The 14,822-nt window shown below is 44.9% G+C and overlaps 1 protein-coding gene across 8 annotated transcripts in view; it reads left to right on the top strand.

Annotated features, from left to right (window-relative positions):
* NRAP (nebulin related anchoring protein) overlaps nt 1-14,822 on the top strand; it is a 72,995-nt gene that overhangs the window by 27,462 nt on the left and 30,711 nt on the right. For 5 of the 8 annotated variants that reach the window (XM_058671622.1, XM_058671624.1, XM_004579810.4 and 2 more), the window contains 9 exons: nt 4,331-4,429; nt 5,630-5,734; nt 7,116-7,223; nt 7,470-7,571; nt 8,664-8,861; nt 9,361-9,465; nt 12,192-12,290; nt 13,059-13,163; nt 14,346-14,453. In XM_058671622.1, coding sequence (XP_058527605.1) covers nt 4,331-4,429; nt 5,630-5,734; nt 7,116-7,223; nt 7,470-7,571; nt 8,664-8,861; nt 9,361-9,465; nt 12,192-12,290; nt 13,059-13,163; nt 14,346-14,453 — 1,029 coding nt within the window. The remainder of the gene's footprint in view (nt 1-4,330; nt 4,430-5,629; nt 5,735-7,115; nt 7,224-7,469; nt 7,572-8,663; nt 8,862-9,360; nt 9,466-12,191; nt 12,291-13,058; nt 13,164-14,345; nt 14,454-14,822) is intronic. The other 3 variants (XM_058671625.1, XM_058671626.1, XM_058671627.1) reach the window with 1 other exon arrangement.

Genomic DNA, 14,822 nt, shown 5'->3' with positions numbered 1-14,822 from the left:
CACAGCCAAAGCTACTTCCTTTCTTTTTTTGACTGCATACATTGCTTGATAAAGTTTCAGATCAAGAGTACCTCATTAACATTTGAGTGTGTGTTTTTACAATAGCACCATTCAAATGGGATAGAGCCCTACAAGGCTGTACTCCTATGACTGGCTATTCTGTCTATGTAAGACTTTGGATCAGACCATGCCTCTTCTGAATATAGCCAGCCTACCTGGTTTTTAAAAGCTGATACAGGAATAATGCTTGATAAGATTGGAAATATTATTGGAGTTTAAAGACAGGTACCAAACTGGCAGCCCAAGAACCACATTTATAGTATGTTGAAGTGTTTCTTGTTTTTTTTTTTTGTTTTAAATTAAGCTAATGTACCACAGTTGAGAGCTCACATAACATCTAGTACTTCCATCTTTTCTTAGAACCCCTGGGACACGTGGCCCTCGCTCCTTCATGGCAGCAGTTGACTGGGTCTGAGTGGCTGTTCCTCCTTACTGAATACCCTCCTTTCAGTTCCTTCCTGCCTCTGGCATCAATTTTTGAGTTTCTGACCTCTAACGTAGGGACCTTACAGTTAAGGAAGTTTAGGAAACTCATTTACAAGAACATTTGCTTTTTCTCTGGTTGGTAGCCTTAAAGATGGTAAAATAGCTATGAAATTAAATAAACAAGCTGGGCTCCTTAATTAGAGAATATTCCCTTTCAATGGCAATACCAACACTAACAGAATTAAAATGAGACTCTACCTTTAGCAAAGAAACCTTCAGAATATAGATGGAATCGAAGGCCAAGCATTTGTGATGTTGCAAAGATGTGATTAATCTAATGGAGTTTGTTAATTATGTCCTGCAGAGAAAAGTAATTGTATTCTGCAACATACTTAATGCAGAACTATTGGGAAGGAATATGCCATTTAAAAATAGAGGTTTTGTCACATTTTATCATGCATAATTCTGAATTCTAATAGACTCTATTATGAGATGATAATTTTCTCCTCTGAATTAATGTGTGAAGAAGCCACTATACTATAATCTCATTAATAGCTGACATTGAAATGACTTTATATTTCCTAGTTTTCTCTACAGACCTCCTGGCCAAAACTCAGGGCATGCATAAACTTCTCTCTTTCACCATTAACTAAAACCCTGCGAGCAGTACCTGTCCTTTATCCCCAAATCCAACAGAGCACCCTGTGGTTCAATGTCAGGAGCCCTCTCTAGTTCCTAGGTGCTGTTCTAGAAGTTAATGTGTAAGTCATTTTTTGTGTAAACGGTGCTGTCTCTAGCTGTGAAGTATCCCTTATTCATATCTAAATTGTCAACTCTTAGCCTAAGCATGCTACCTTTAGTAGCTCTGGTCCCTAGTGTCTAGGTTGACAGCTGCCTTTAGAGGCAGACATCTGGGGTTCGTATCTCAGCTCTGAAATTTACTTGAGTGTCATACTCCAGGGCTCCAAACCTCAGTTTGTATGGTAGAGGGTGGTTGGGGGGTGAACTGAGTGACTGGAATAGCACCTGGCACATGGTGGGCTGTTAGCTGGTGTCAGGACAGGCAAAGTGGAACAAGACCCAAGGAAAACATGGAGTATATGATTGGAAGTCAATGAAGCCGAAGTGGCCCTAAGCACTATTTCACTTGGGTCACTGATATTTTTAAGGATTTATTCATTTTTTGTCTGAAAGAATTATAAAGAGAAGGAGAGAGTGTGTGAGATCTTCCATCCACTGGTACAATCCCCAGATGGCTGCAACACTCAACTGAGCCAGGCCAAAGCCAGGAGCCAGGAACTTCATTTGAATTTCCCATGTGGGTGCATGGTTCAAAAGACTCCATCAGTACTTTCCCAGGCTGTAAGCAGGAAGCTGGACTGGAAATGGAGCAGCTGGGACACAAACTGGTGCCCAGATGGGATGCCAGCACCTCAGGTGGAGGAATAGTCTGTTGAGCTGTGGCACTGGCCCCATGGGTCGCTGATTTTTCAAAACTTTAAACTACTTGATGTCATTTAAAGTAAAGAGATATTATTATTATTATTTCTGGTTTCTTTGACATCATTGTGAGACCTGGCCCCTCTGTGTTTCTTGAGTTGAGTAGTAGCTTTGTGACAATCCCCATCCCCTCTTACTACTTCCCCAGCTATGAGGCCAAGCCCTGCACGTCGTCCCCAGCTAGTGGTCTGGCTCCCATGGGCATCTGTGACTTTTAGACTGTAAAGATGCCTTAAGATGGGCTGTCATGGTGGGGAGGCAGTGATTGGAAGTAGGAGCAGGCAGATGGAAGGGCAAATATGCCAGGCCTAGTGAAGAGTCAGGAAGTGGTCAGAAAGCGCAGTGGTAACTGAGACGTGAGCTCCTGTGACAGGCAGAGCCACCCAGAGGAACATGGGGAGAAGCCATGGATGGAAGTCCAGGCAGAGGAGGCAGTAGGTAGTGGAGATACAGCAAAAGGTGTGGAGTTCCACCCAGGCCTAAAGGAGTTGCCACATTGTGTGGGATCTTGAGTGGGGTTGTGGGCTTCTAGCATTAAACAGAAGTGAAATCTGTGAGTAGGGGGTCTGGATGGTGCTATGGCTGCTGTAAGCCACACTGGAACACAGCTGGCTAGTCGACCTCACCTGGCATTTGTCCAGAGGGAAGGGTCAGTTTAGGGGTCCTGGGAGCGAGGCCACATCTGAGATAACTGGGCAGCAATGTTCCTTTTGCTTCTAAGCACAGAGCAGACACTCAGGACTATTTGCCAGTGGAATGGATGGACAAACAATGGGTGATGAATGAAAGGGAACAGGCAGCCATGGCGGCAGGAAAGAACAGGATTAGGGATCAGTATGCTGCTACTTCTGCCTTTCAGGCTAACCTTGGTTAAGTGACAAAACAGGTCATTTGTCAGTTACAGTCTCACCCTCGTTCTTTCACTGTAGTTCTGTTGGGATAGGTTCCTGGGGCTCTCATTCAGCCCTGCTCATCTCCTGATACTTTATTATCTACCCTCAAGCCTCAAATATAGTCCTTTAGCTCTTTGCACATGTTCCCACACCCTCTGCAATGAGTCTTGGTCACTTACTCGTATTTGGAGGAAAACAAGATGAATTTGGATGAACATGTTCTCATGGGCAACCTTCCGAAGGGCGAAGAGAAAATCCACTCTCCCTAGATACCTTGAAATGGTGAAACTGTCAACCGTCAGGCTGAAATGTGGTGCCTAACCCCTCCCTCTCTGAAGTTACAGTCTCCATTCAAGTGTTGAGTAGAGGACTGTTTCCTTCGGGACGCTGGCAAGGTGAAGTGAGGGCTAGGACAGGGCTGGGGTACAGGGTGCAGACTTGTTAGGAATGTTCCCTCAAGGGGCCACTAATGCTCCATTGCCATCTCCATTAAGAAGCAAGGATGGTCTTGGAATTTTTCTTATTTTCAAACATCATTTTTTGGTGAATTGCACATAAAAATATATGAAGTGTAAATATATAACTTGAGTTACTGTAAAATGATCTTGTTCACATATTTTCATTGGGAATGAGCCTCAAGATAGAACTCTTGGGACATGCTGTGTATGTGCTAAAACTATCATTTTTTTAAATAAGATTTGTTTATTTTTATTGGAAAATCATATACAGAGAGGAGGAGAGACAGAGAGGAAGTTTTTCTGTCTGTTGATTCACTCCCCAAGTGGCTGCGGTGGCCAGAACTGAGCTGATCTGAAATCAGGAGCCAGGAGTTTCTTCTGGGTCTCCCACATGGGTGCAGGGTCCCAAGGCCTAGGGCCATCCTCAACTGCTTTCCCAGTCCTCAAGCAGGGAGCTGGATGGGAAGTGGGGCTGCCAGGATTAGAACTGGTGTGCATATGGGATCCCAACACATGCAAGGCGAGGACATAAGCTATCACGCCAGGCCCCAGGGCTCTACCATTCTGGTTTTGAAAATTGTTGTGGCTCTCTAATCTGCTAGAAGCCTTGTGAGAGTTTACATAGCTCCTTACCATGGTCAACTCTTAGTATTGTCAGAAATTATAACTTTCTGCTCTATAGCAGGTGTGGAAAGGTATCTTGCTATGATTCTGCTGGACATTTCTCTGGTAATCATGTGATTGAGCATCTTTTCTCATGCTTAGTGGGCAGTTGGTTGACCTCTTTTATTAGTTGATTGCTTAAATCACTCATTCCTGAATGTGCAGTTTTTCTGTCTGTAGGCTTGGCATACCTGTTGGTATTCAATTATAATTTTGGGTTCTTTTTGAATTAATTTGAGAATCATCAGTCTAATGGGCGCAGGGGAAGGGAGCTAAGAAAATCTTTGGGGAACGAGCTAGTGATATTTTCTTATGCCTGTTTTTGCGTAGGTTAACTACAGGCAAAGCATTGACAAGTTGAAGTACAGCTCTGTGGCCAATACTCCGCAGATTGTTCAAGCCAAAATCAACGCTCAGCAACTGAGTCACGTAAGTGACCTGCCATGGCCCAATCATTGCAAGTTACTTGGATACCTGACTCCAAGGATTTGGTTTTTATTATTGCAGATATATATATATATATAAAATTAAAAGGCAGAGATGCAGAAACAAGGAGAGAAAGAAAGAAAGAGGTCCTCCATCTGCTGGTTTTCTCCTCAAATGGCTAGAATAGCTAGTGCTGGGCTGGGCTAAAGCCAGGAGCCAGAAACTTCACCAGAGTCTCCCACGTGTGTGCAGGGACCCAAGAACTCAGGCCATCTTCCACTGTTTTCCTAGGTTCATTATCAGGGAGCTGGACTGCAAGCAGAACAGCTGGGATTTGAATGGGCTCCCAATGGGATACCTATAGTGCAGGTGGTGGCATAACTTGTTGTGCCACAATGTAGGCCCATGACATGTGTCCTATTACAACCATGAAATGATTCTCCCCTACCTCTAAGCTTCTTATTATACAACTTTCAAATACATTTGAAAGTAGAGAGAATACCGCCGTGCAACAGTGTGCACCTGTCCATCCCAGCTTTACCTGCTGTCAGCTTGTGGCTAGTCTTGCTTCCTCAATATTCTGTTTCCCCTCTCCCAATCATTTCCAAAAATTTCCACATCTTAAATAATTTGATATGTAAACATTTCAGTAGGACTATCTAAAAGTTAAAAAAAGAGACATGTTTAAGCAGTATTAGTAGGGTACCCTGAAAAACTGACAGTCATTCTTAGCATCACCAGAGTGTAAGTTTCCGGTGGGATTGGGAGGTGGGACTGCAGCTTTCCCTTCCATCAAGACTCAGGTTGGCTCTTTTCTCTGTAGATGACTTTTTCCCCCAGTATGGGTATGTGTTTGAGAATTATTCATGACTAGTTATCAGCCTAAGCACAGCAAGGCATTCAGTACTGCAGCAAGTTCAAAAACAAGTTTTCCACTTTGACATGCTTGTAAGTGGAAATGGTGCGTCGTCACGAAGAACTCTGGAAAATGTGTTGAGTGTGCTGTGGGTGTGTCTTACTTTTCCTGTGGCATTTTCACCCTATTGATTTAAGACACTGAGAACATCACAACTGCCTCACAAAGTGGTATTTGAGAAATTCCTGCTCAGCTACAAGTCAAGGGTAAAAATTGGGAAATAGCACATTTACCCCAAAGTTCTGCTGTTCATAGAAAACCCTGCAAATTTATTTTAAATCCAACAGGTGAATTACCGTGCAGACTATGAGAAAAATAAGTTGAATTACACTTTGCCACAGGATGTGCCTCAGTTGGTGAAGGCCAAAACCAATGCTGAGCTCTTTAGCGAGGTAAGCAAGCAATATGGAGGAACCTATAATGAGGTTTCTCTACAGGCGTGAAAGCAAAGATACCTGGGTGAGCCAAAAGTAGGGAAGAGCCTGTTCCTGAGGAGATTGGCTAAATGCATCCACCATGTCATCACTGTGAATTTTTTGGTCTCCTGATACATACCAGGAATGAATTCAGCAAAGCAATCGAATTTTCATTATATGAGAATGTATATAGCATGTATGTGTGAACACATGTACACACATCATCAGCATCATCTTGGTATGACTGCCTAAAATTGGTGACTTGCCATAGAGGAAATTTAAAAAGACCAATTTAAACAATGATGTGTCTTATTTATTTGAAAGGCAGAGAGAGAGAGACACCCTCCATCCACCAAATCGCCATGATGGCAGAGCCTGGACCAGGCAGAAATTAGGAGCCCAGAACTTCATCCTGGTCTCCCACGGGGATGATGGAGGCCAACTATGTGGGTCATCATCCCATGTCTTCCCAGGTGCATTAGGAGGGAGTGAGATGAGAAGTAGAATAGCTGGAACTTGAATAGCTGCATTGCAACCTACCATGCCACAACATGGCTCCCAGAACAGTCTTAACTATCATATTTTTCCTGGAGTCACTTAATGCGCTGTGGTGAGACCTCTCATTCTAGATGGAATTCGAGACACACAAGAAGAAAAAGCTAACATTTGTGAATGCTTCTTTTATACTGAAGTGGACACTCTGCGTATGGGAATTATACCACCAGGAGGCATTGTGGGGATGCAGTTTAGGGCATGGGCTTTGGTGTGAGTTGGCCCTGGGTTTAGATGTGGACATTGTTGTTTCTTTGCCTGTGTGATCCTCAGGGAGCTCTCAGATTTTTCTGATCCTCACAGGCCTAATGTGGTGTTGTGCAGTCAATGAGCAGAAAGCATTTAGGAAAGAGACATAAGCAGTCGCTGTCACTACTATGACAATAGCAATACTTTCCATCTCTGTTACACTTCACTAGTTTAGGATCCATTTTCATGCTTGAATTCATATAGGAAGCCCCATCTACTCTCATAATAAGTGGCATTCCTGTTACAAATGATAAAATGAGGCCCAAAGAGATCATTGCACCAACTCTCATGATGGGGAAACAGGAGAACCCAAAGGAGCACGGTGGCCTTCTCTTGGCTCTGTTGCATTAGCTCTGCCCTGTGTGGCTTTGCAGCAGGACAGCGAATGGCTGATGTCACTAATCACTGTTGCCATTTTAATAATGGCAGTCAAGAGCCCCGCTTGTAATCCAATCAGAAGTCAACTTTGCTTTTGAAAAAAAAAAATCCTGTTTAACTTTTGGCAGAAACATGGATAGCAATTCAACTCCTGCTCACCTGTGTTTTTGTTTGTCAGGTTAAGTACAAAGAAGGCTGGGAGAAGACCAAGGGGAAGGGATTTGAGATGAAGCTGGATGCCATGCCTCTGCTGGCCGCCAAAGCCTCCGGGGAGCTGGCTAGCAACGTAGGTTTTTTCCTTATTAGCTTGGCAACGTAGCAAATAGTTCCAATGAAATGTCAGTGGTCTCTCTGACAAAAAAATAATGACAGTTACTGTTGTAAACATCACAACCCTTTAATCTTCATCTGGATTCATGAATTACCAGGAGACGTATTTCTAGGATTGTTGCCTTTGCGCTTGTTAAAACCAAAGTCCCTTCTTTGCCAAAGTGGTTCTTCCTCTCACCGCAGACTTTCTTTTTCTCTCAAGATTAAATACAAAGAAGAGTATGAAAAAACAAAAGGCAGAGCCATGGGGACCGCAGACTCCAGGCTTCTGCACTCCCTGCAGGTGGCCAAGATGAGCAGTGAGGTAAACTCTCCTTCATCCCCAATCCTCTTAGAGTTGTGTCGCTTTAATTTTTTCTGTTGCCTAGATCACCTGGGACAGTTCCTTTTTTTTTTTTTTTTTGTCATTGACTTCTGCCTGCAATTCATTCTCTTTCCTGGCTTGCATAAGAAGTTTGTCTCGGTTTTTATTTCTCAAATGCAGACTGCCTTTTAGGTAGGTAAGGAATGTGGACTCAGGGTGATGGCATCTGCTATCGAAGTACAAGGTGTTTGGCCGCAATTACTCACTCCAGAGATGTTCACCTGGCAACTACAGTGGGAAAGATAGCGTAGGAGACCCGGGGGAGAGGAGGGGCTTTGGGAATAACTTAAAATTCATGAAGCTTCATCGGCTGTGGGTGTCTTGTTCCATTGTGTGTTTCCATGAACAGTGAACGTGGGTCTCCTGGAGTTGGTAGAGGGCTTGAAAACTGAAACCTACCGCTCTGGTTGCCTGGTGCCACCCCATCATGACTGTTCCCATCACCGCCACTATCTGCACCATCCTCACCATCCTCACCACTGTCATTAGCACCGGCACTGCTGTCATTCTCATCGCCATTGGTCACCACCCTTGTTGTCCTCACTACTCACACTTGTCAAGCATTTGTGATATGACCATTCCTGTATTAAATATGTTTCAATTATATAGCACAACAGTCCTCCCAAGGAAAATGAGCCCTGAGGTAGCTGAAGGAACTTTCCAGAAGTCTCTCAGCTGGTAAAGGGCAATTGAGATTTGAACTCGGTCTCATCTGGCTGTGTGGTGCAAGCTGTGTTGTTGTCCATCTTAAAGCATCTCTAGTAACCATGATTAGACTATTCACTTCCTGAAGTAGCTGAGGAAAAATTGGTGATTGGCAGGAGACAGTCCTTTCAGACACATAGTAGCATGGCCTCAGCTTCCCTATGTCACTGCATTACAGACCCAGAAATTGGGTCACACCTCCCCCAAATGGATGGCATTGCCCAAATTGCCAACTTCCCAGAAAGGCTTTGACGTCTATTCTGTGCTTTCACATTACTCTTGCAGGCACAGGCTTTGACTAACAGGCCTTGTTTTTGTGCATTCAAGGTTGAATACAAGAAAGGCTTTGAAGAAAGTAAGACCCACTTCCAACTGCCCATGGATATGGTGAACATCAGCCATGCCAAGAAGGCCCAAGCACTTGCCAGTGATCTTGACTACAGGAAGAAACTGCACGAGTACACCGTACTTCCTGAAGACATGAAGACTCAGTGGGCCAAGAAGGCCTACAGGCTGCAGAGCGAGGTGAGCTCTCAGTTGCAGTTCTCTCTCTGCCTCTCCTTCTGTTGGATACACTCTTGAGTATACATGTGGCTTTCCTACTCAAAGAGCCAGGAAGAATTGCTAAGAATGGTCTGGGCCTGGGAAGGAGAGATGAAGAGGTAGAACGATAGTCAAGGCAAAGGAGATTAGAGGATGGAAGGTTGAAACAGAGTGAACATGACAGCTAAGGTAGGTTGTTAAGGAGCAGGAACAAAAGGAAAGCAAATGTTAAACATGGTAAGGAAATCTTGGAAATGTAGCAGGTTGCTGAAGAAGTTCCCTGGCCTGAACACAAACCATGTGATTGGCATTGCGAGGTGGGCCCAGTGGCTTCCCCCCACCCTGCAAGTCTGGCCATAAAGGGGTAGGGAGCTGTTCTAGGTGATAAAAGTGGGATCAAGGTTTTCCTCACTGTCCTATTGGCTTTGTTCTGTGTGGGTCTCTGTGATGGAGGAGAGCTTGGTGACTTTTTCTCTTGCAGCTGCAATACAAGGCTGACCTGGCATGGATGAAGGGAGTCAGCTGGCTGACTGAGGGGAGTCTCAATTTGGAACAGGCCAAGAAGGCTGGACAGCTGGTCAGCGAGGTAACCCGAGCTGGGGCAATTCCTCTGTCCTCCCCCTAGGATTATTTTCTGTGTTTTTCAAAGGAGAAGACCCCCTCATTCTGCACCCAAAGCATTCCCTGAACTAGCTTACCACACCCTTAAACTTCCCGGAGAGTTTTTTTTAAAGATGCCTACTCGTTTACTTTAAGAAGCAGCAGCTCAATCCAGTTTACTTAGTTTAGAAAGCTTGTCACAGGCAGCACACACACCATGTGTTTCTTGCGTGAGGACTGTGTGATGCCTTAAGAAGCCTCTCTTTCTCATTCTCACTGTGTCTGCAATTTACACGCACTGAAGGCTTTAGGCAGGGCCTTTTGACGTTGCTGAGCCTCTCACGGCCAGCTCTGAGCCCATGCTGCCCTTTATGCCATGGATAGCTGGCTTTGGTGGCAGCAGAGGAAGGCTGTTGGAGGCCATTTCATTTGGAAAAGTGACTCAGGAACTTTGGGATCTTCAAGGAGGATTCTTGTTTCAGAGCCAATCAGGAAGAGCAGGCCTACATCTTGAATATCTTGGGTATGATACCTATAGTGATAATAATAGAGGCTATTTGTGGACTGATTATGTTATTTAATTGTTGGGTGATTTTTTAAAGGGATGGTTAATTAATTTTTTTAAATTATGATCATTTTATGATACAGTTCCATAGGCCCTGGGATTTCCCTTATCCCCTTGCCAATTCCCTCCCCCTTCACTGAATTCCCCTATATCATTACTATAGTATAGTTCTTCATACACAGTCATATGTCCATCATTGTGGGCATGGACAATGGCAGAGAGTCCAGCATCCTATTGTCAAGATATAGTAAACAGTTTCATTGTAAGTCCATCTTTGTCTGGAAGTAGAGATGCATACTGCATTGTATCCTCTCATCTGAATATGATAGTCTGTATTACACAGGTGCTATACATCCCTTAAATGAAAAGGCACAATACAAAATCAACAACAACAAAAAATAGAAATTTACAATGCCATGAAGTTAAACAACATGCTGCTAGATGATAGTCTTCAACTACACAGTTATTATACATCCCCTTAAATGAAAAGCCACAAAACAAAATAAACAGCAGGGAGAAAAAAAAGAAATGAACAACACCATGAAGTTAAATAACATGCTACTGAATGACTAATGTATCACTGAAGAAATGAAAAATAAAATCAAGAACCTTATTGAAGAAAATGATGCTACTGTATGAAGAATTTGATCAGAAGAAAGTGTTTTGAAGAGATGAAACTAACAGCAACAACAAAAAACACATCTATTTGTTGCCTACGGGAGACACATTTCACCAATTGTTGGGTGATTTATTGTTCACTTGGAGTGTGCCATCCATATATGGTCATCTGTGGGTCACCACAGCCCTGTATGAGAAGATCCCCACTTCCTGTGAAGTGGGAATATTCTTCTACTAATATTCTACTAACAGTCGCACTTCACAGGAGGAACACGAGGTTTAAGTCAAGTGTGACAGAGCTGGGATCCATACTAGGTGTGTTTGTTTCAGTGCCCCAGCCATTGACTGCTAGGCAACATTCCTCTCTAAAGCATTTTGGGTAATTTGATCTTATATCTTATTGTCTTATTTCACTCATTCTTCTCTTGAATAAAGAGCATTATGGCTAAAAATAAATACCTAAGGAAAGTAGGGGAAAAAGAATCCCTAAGGCTTGTTACTAACTGGCTTCTTACAGACCAACTAAAATCCAGGTGCTGGGACCATAGTCTCATCTATCCTGAAAGGAAAATCATCTGATTGGTCCTTCAATTCAGGAATGTTGATTTTTAGCTCGTTTTCTACAGAGTCGACTAATTTTTAAATTCCTGAAGGGCCAGAAAGATTTTTACCATTTTTATAGTATTCCTGTGGACTATAGGAAATGGATTTGTGGCTGTCTAGCATATCTGGGATTTGACCTGTTTAGAGTCTGGGTTGCCTGGAAATTTCTAACAATGACAGGGTAGTGTGCCTTCCTTCAAAAGTTGCTTTCCTACCCAATGCAGTGGGACGAGGAAGGAAGAATAAGAAGTCTGCTTTATACATTTTCTCTGGATTTCCATTTTTCCTGTGTCAAATGCCCAATATATGCTAAAAGGAAACTTGGTGTTTCCAATGTTCCAATGGCTATTTTACACTCCATTGGTATCTGCAGCCCTCTGCTTGTGTTCCTGGGAGTTTGGGCAGAATCGGGCTGTGAGTGCATCTCTAATTGCCCCCAGCAACACAAAGCCTTTGCTTCAACAAGTCATCCTAGTGGCCAAGTCTCCCCGCTACTTTGGCAGCTTTGGTGGAAAAGCTAGAGGAACTAATCTACAAGAAGGACAAGAAGTCCCCATGGTGGAGTGGGGGGAGAAGAAGGCCAGAATCAGCACATCTGAAAATGAACCAAATGGTTTGTGACTGTGAAAGGAGGATGCTGGGAAGACAGGACCATAATCATCTAGGAATGGAAAACTATGAAGATGAAAATCCACCTGTGCACTCTTGGTGGCTTGTGGTGTTTCTCCTTTCCTAGAGCTGCTACAACCTGAATAGTCATAGAAACACTGGATGGTGTTAATGGAAGGGTACCAATCTCTCTATGCCAGAAACTTGATGCCCATGTACACAGCACCAAAAAATGTATGTGTGTGACATGTGGATGTGTGTGATGGCAGACAGTAGCTGAAGTCCAGTGTTGTAACATCTCCTTTCTTTGGGAACAGAAAAACTATCGGCAGAGAGTTGATGAACTCAAGTTCACAAGTGTGACCGACAGCTCACAGATGGAGCATGCTAAGAAGAGCCAAGAACTGCAGAGCGGGGTGAGTCCTGAGCTGACGCTTCCCCTCAAGTTGCTGTGTCATGGGCCTGCAGCCTCTGGGGACAGCAGCAGGTGCTGCCTGAACCAGAGCCAGCCCTCTAAATGGACTGCAGCCAGCTTCCTGCAGCTTCCCACGCTGTTTCTGCAAACTGCACACTGGATCTCCTTGCTTTACCCACTGCACTTCTCCCCTCGTTGTCAGAGGTGGAGGCAGGACTGAGCTGGTTATTACTTGGATGGGAGACCATATGCCCTAGTTCCTCGCTTTGCTTCATCCTCTGTATCTCATCAAGTCCTCTGCAGCTACTGGAGAACTATCTCAGAGGAGGACATCTGTGCCATCTGTGCAGGTCATACCCACTTAAGCCCAACTCTGGGAGCCACGCCAGTGAGGCCCAACATTGATTACAGACTGGTATTCAACAATGAGCAGGTGCCAGAGTGGCTACACTATGGCCAGAACCTTCCTATCATTCCTTCCTAAAGGTGTAAGTACGCCTGCTGGAACAAATGCTGTCAGCATGAGAGTCACAGAAAACCCCTGTTTGGAAACTCAAGTTGCAGAGAAGGAAGAGAAAGAGGGAGAGTATGGAGGTTCCCAGGGAGATGTTCACCTATGCTGTCATTTTGATCACTATGTCTGTTCTGGCGAGTTTTGTGTGAGCTTCCCATGCAAGTCAGGAAGTGCCAAGCAGACAGACATGAAGATACCGTGGTGTAACTGTGCCCAACCTCCACCTGCTTCTGACTCGGTGCTGTCTTCCAACAGGTGGCCTACAAGGCAGGGAATGAGCAGTCTGTCCATCAGTACACCATCAGCAAAGATGAACCTCTCTTCCTACAGGCCCGAGCCAATGCTGCCCAACTCAGTGAGGTACAGCCAAAGGGGATGGGCACCTATGTGTAAAGCCACTTGGTCCCCCAAACCCACCAGCCACATTGTTAGTGTCTGTGTCAATTGAGGTTATTACAAATATATGGTCATTCTGAAAAAACAGCTCATCTCCCAGATCTGGTTCTGCTCAGTGTTTTAGGGGAGGGAGAATCACCTTCTTTTGCAATGAACTGGTGGAGGACTTGAGCCAGTGAAAGGATCACGGGCTATGAAGTCGTGGCTATTCCAGGGGTCAGAGTTGAAGGTTCATGACAAGCATGGCAGAAGGGAGCAAGGACTCAGACAATAGTTCTTTGCTGTCTGGCTGTGATCCTTGTGTGTACCACTTTACTGTGTGTGTGATCTCAGGCAGACGGTCTTCTCTCAGTTGTCCCAATAGCAAAATGAAGCTAATATGAGTCTCTCACTGGGCTGTGGTGAGGCTTCAGTGAGCTAAGAGGGACTTGGCCAGCGAGGATTCTGTCCGCATGCTTGTACAAGAGCCCGCAGAATCCTGTCGTCACTGATTGCATAAAGCTCAAGGGTATGAGTGCAGTGACTGCTAGCCTGTGAGTGTACCCCTACACTGAACTTCCTCCCACCGAATCATTCAGAAAGGTCCTTTCTTGGCCCTCCCTGCTTGGCTCCCAAGTCTTTGGGGGTCTGATCCAAGCCAGAGGTGGGGAGAACTGCGAGGAGAAGTGGAAGCTTGGATTTGTTCAGGCACAGAAGGCAAGGCTAACCTTCCAGAAGAAAAATTCGTGGAATCTGGAGGTAGCCACAGGAGAGGGAATAGGAGGAGTCCAGAGAAAGGTCAGGTTGGCTGGGGGCTGTGGGGCAGGGCAGGGGTGACATAGGGGTGAGACAGGGGCACAGCCTGTGGCTGCCAGAGTGTGGATAGATGTGGGGAACAGGCTTTCTGGAAACATTTCCATGCTATGCCACCCTTGACTTGTGTGTGGGACTCCCGCGAGAACTCCTGGTGTATTCCCAGCTTCAGCAGGTTCATTTGTTTCTGATTGAAACCCTGTGTGCCAGGAGGTCATCAGGCAGGAACAGGATAGCCTGGCTGTATCTGGGGTCTGTGGTCATTGCTGTCCTCCCTGGAAATGTCCTCCCTGGGAAGGCCCAGGGAACCCTATTCCATGGGCATCATCTCTTGTCTCCCAAATCTCCTTTTAGAAACTGTACAAGAGCAGCTGGGAGAACCAGAAAGCAAAAGGATTTGAGCTGCGTCTTGACTCTTTGGCCTTCTTGACAGCCAAGGCCAAGAGGGACTTGGCCAGTGAGGTGAGTCCACCCCTAGCTTAAACAAGAGATCCAGGAGCCTGCCCATGTCCATCCAGGAGGGTCTCAAAGGGTCTGGGTAATTCAGCTCTCTGAACCTCAATGCTCTTATCTGTAAAGTGGGGATACAGCAGTCACCTTGCAGTGAGGTGAGTCATGCTGGTACCTGGAACCAATTCCCTTCTGTATATTTGTTTTCAGTAAGCAGTAGCTATGAGTAGCAATAGTAGCAAAAGATCATCCAAGTTACTTGTTTCAGCGATAAACCAATGCCCAGAGACATTCCACGTCTTTCTAAAGATGCTGTGGCTTGTCCAGGCTTAAGAGGGCAGGCTCTGGAGTCAGACAGGCCTGGGTCCGATCTCAGCTCCA

Source organism: Ochotona princeps, chromosome 13 (assembly GCF_030435755.1).
Source record: "Ochotona princeps isolate mOchPri1 chromosome 13, mOchPri1.hap1, whole genome shotgun sequence".
Lineage (NCBI taxonomy): Eukaryota > Metazoa > Chordata > Mammalia > Lagomorpha > Ochotonidae > Ochotona > Ochotona princeps.
This window is presented reverse-complemented; position numbering and strand designations above follow the sequence as displayed.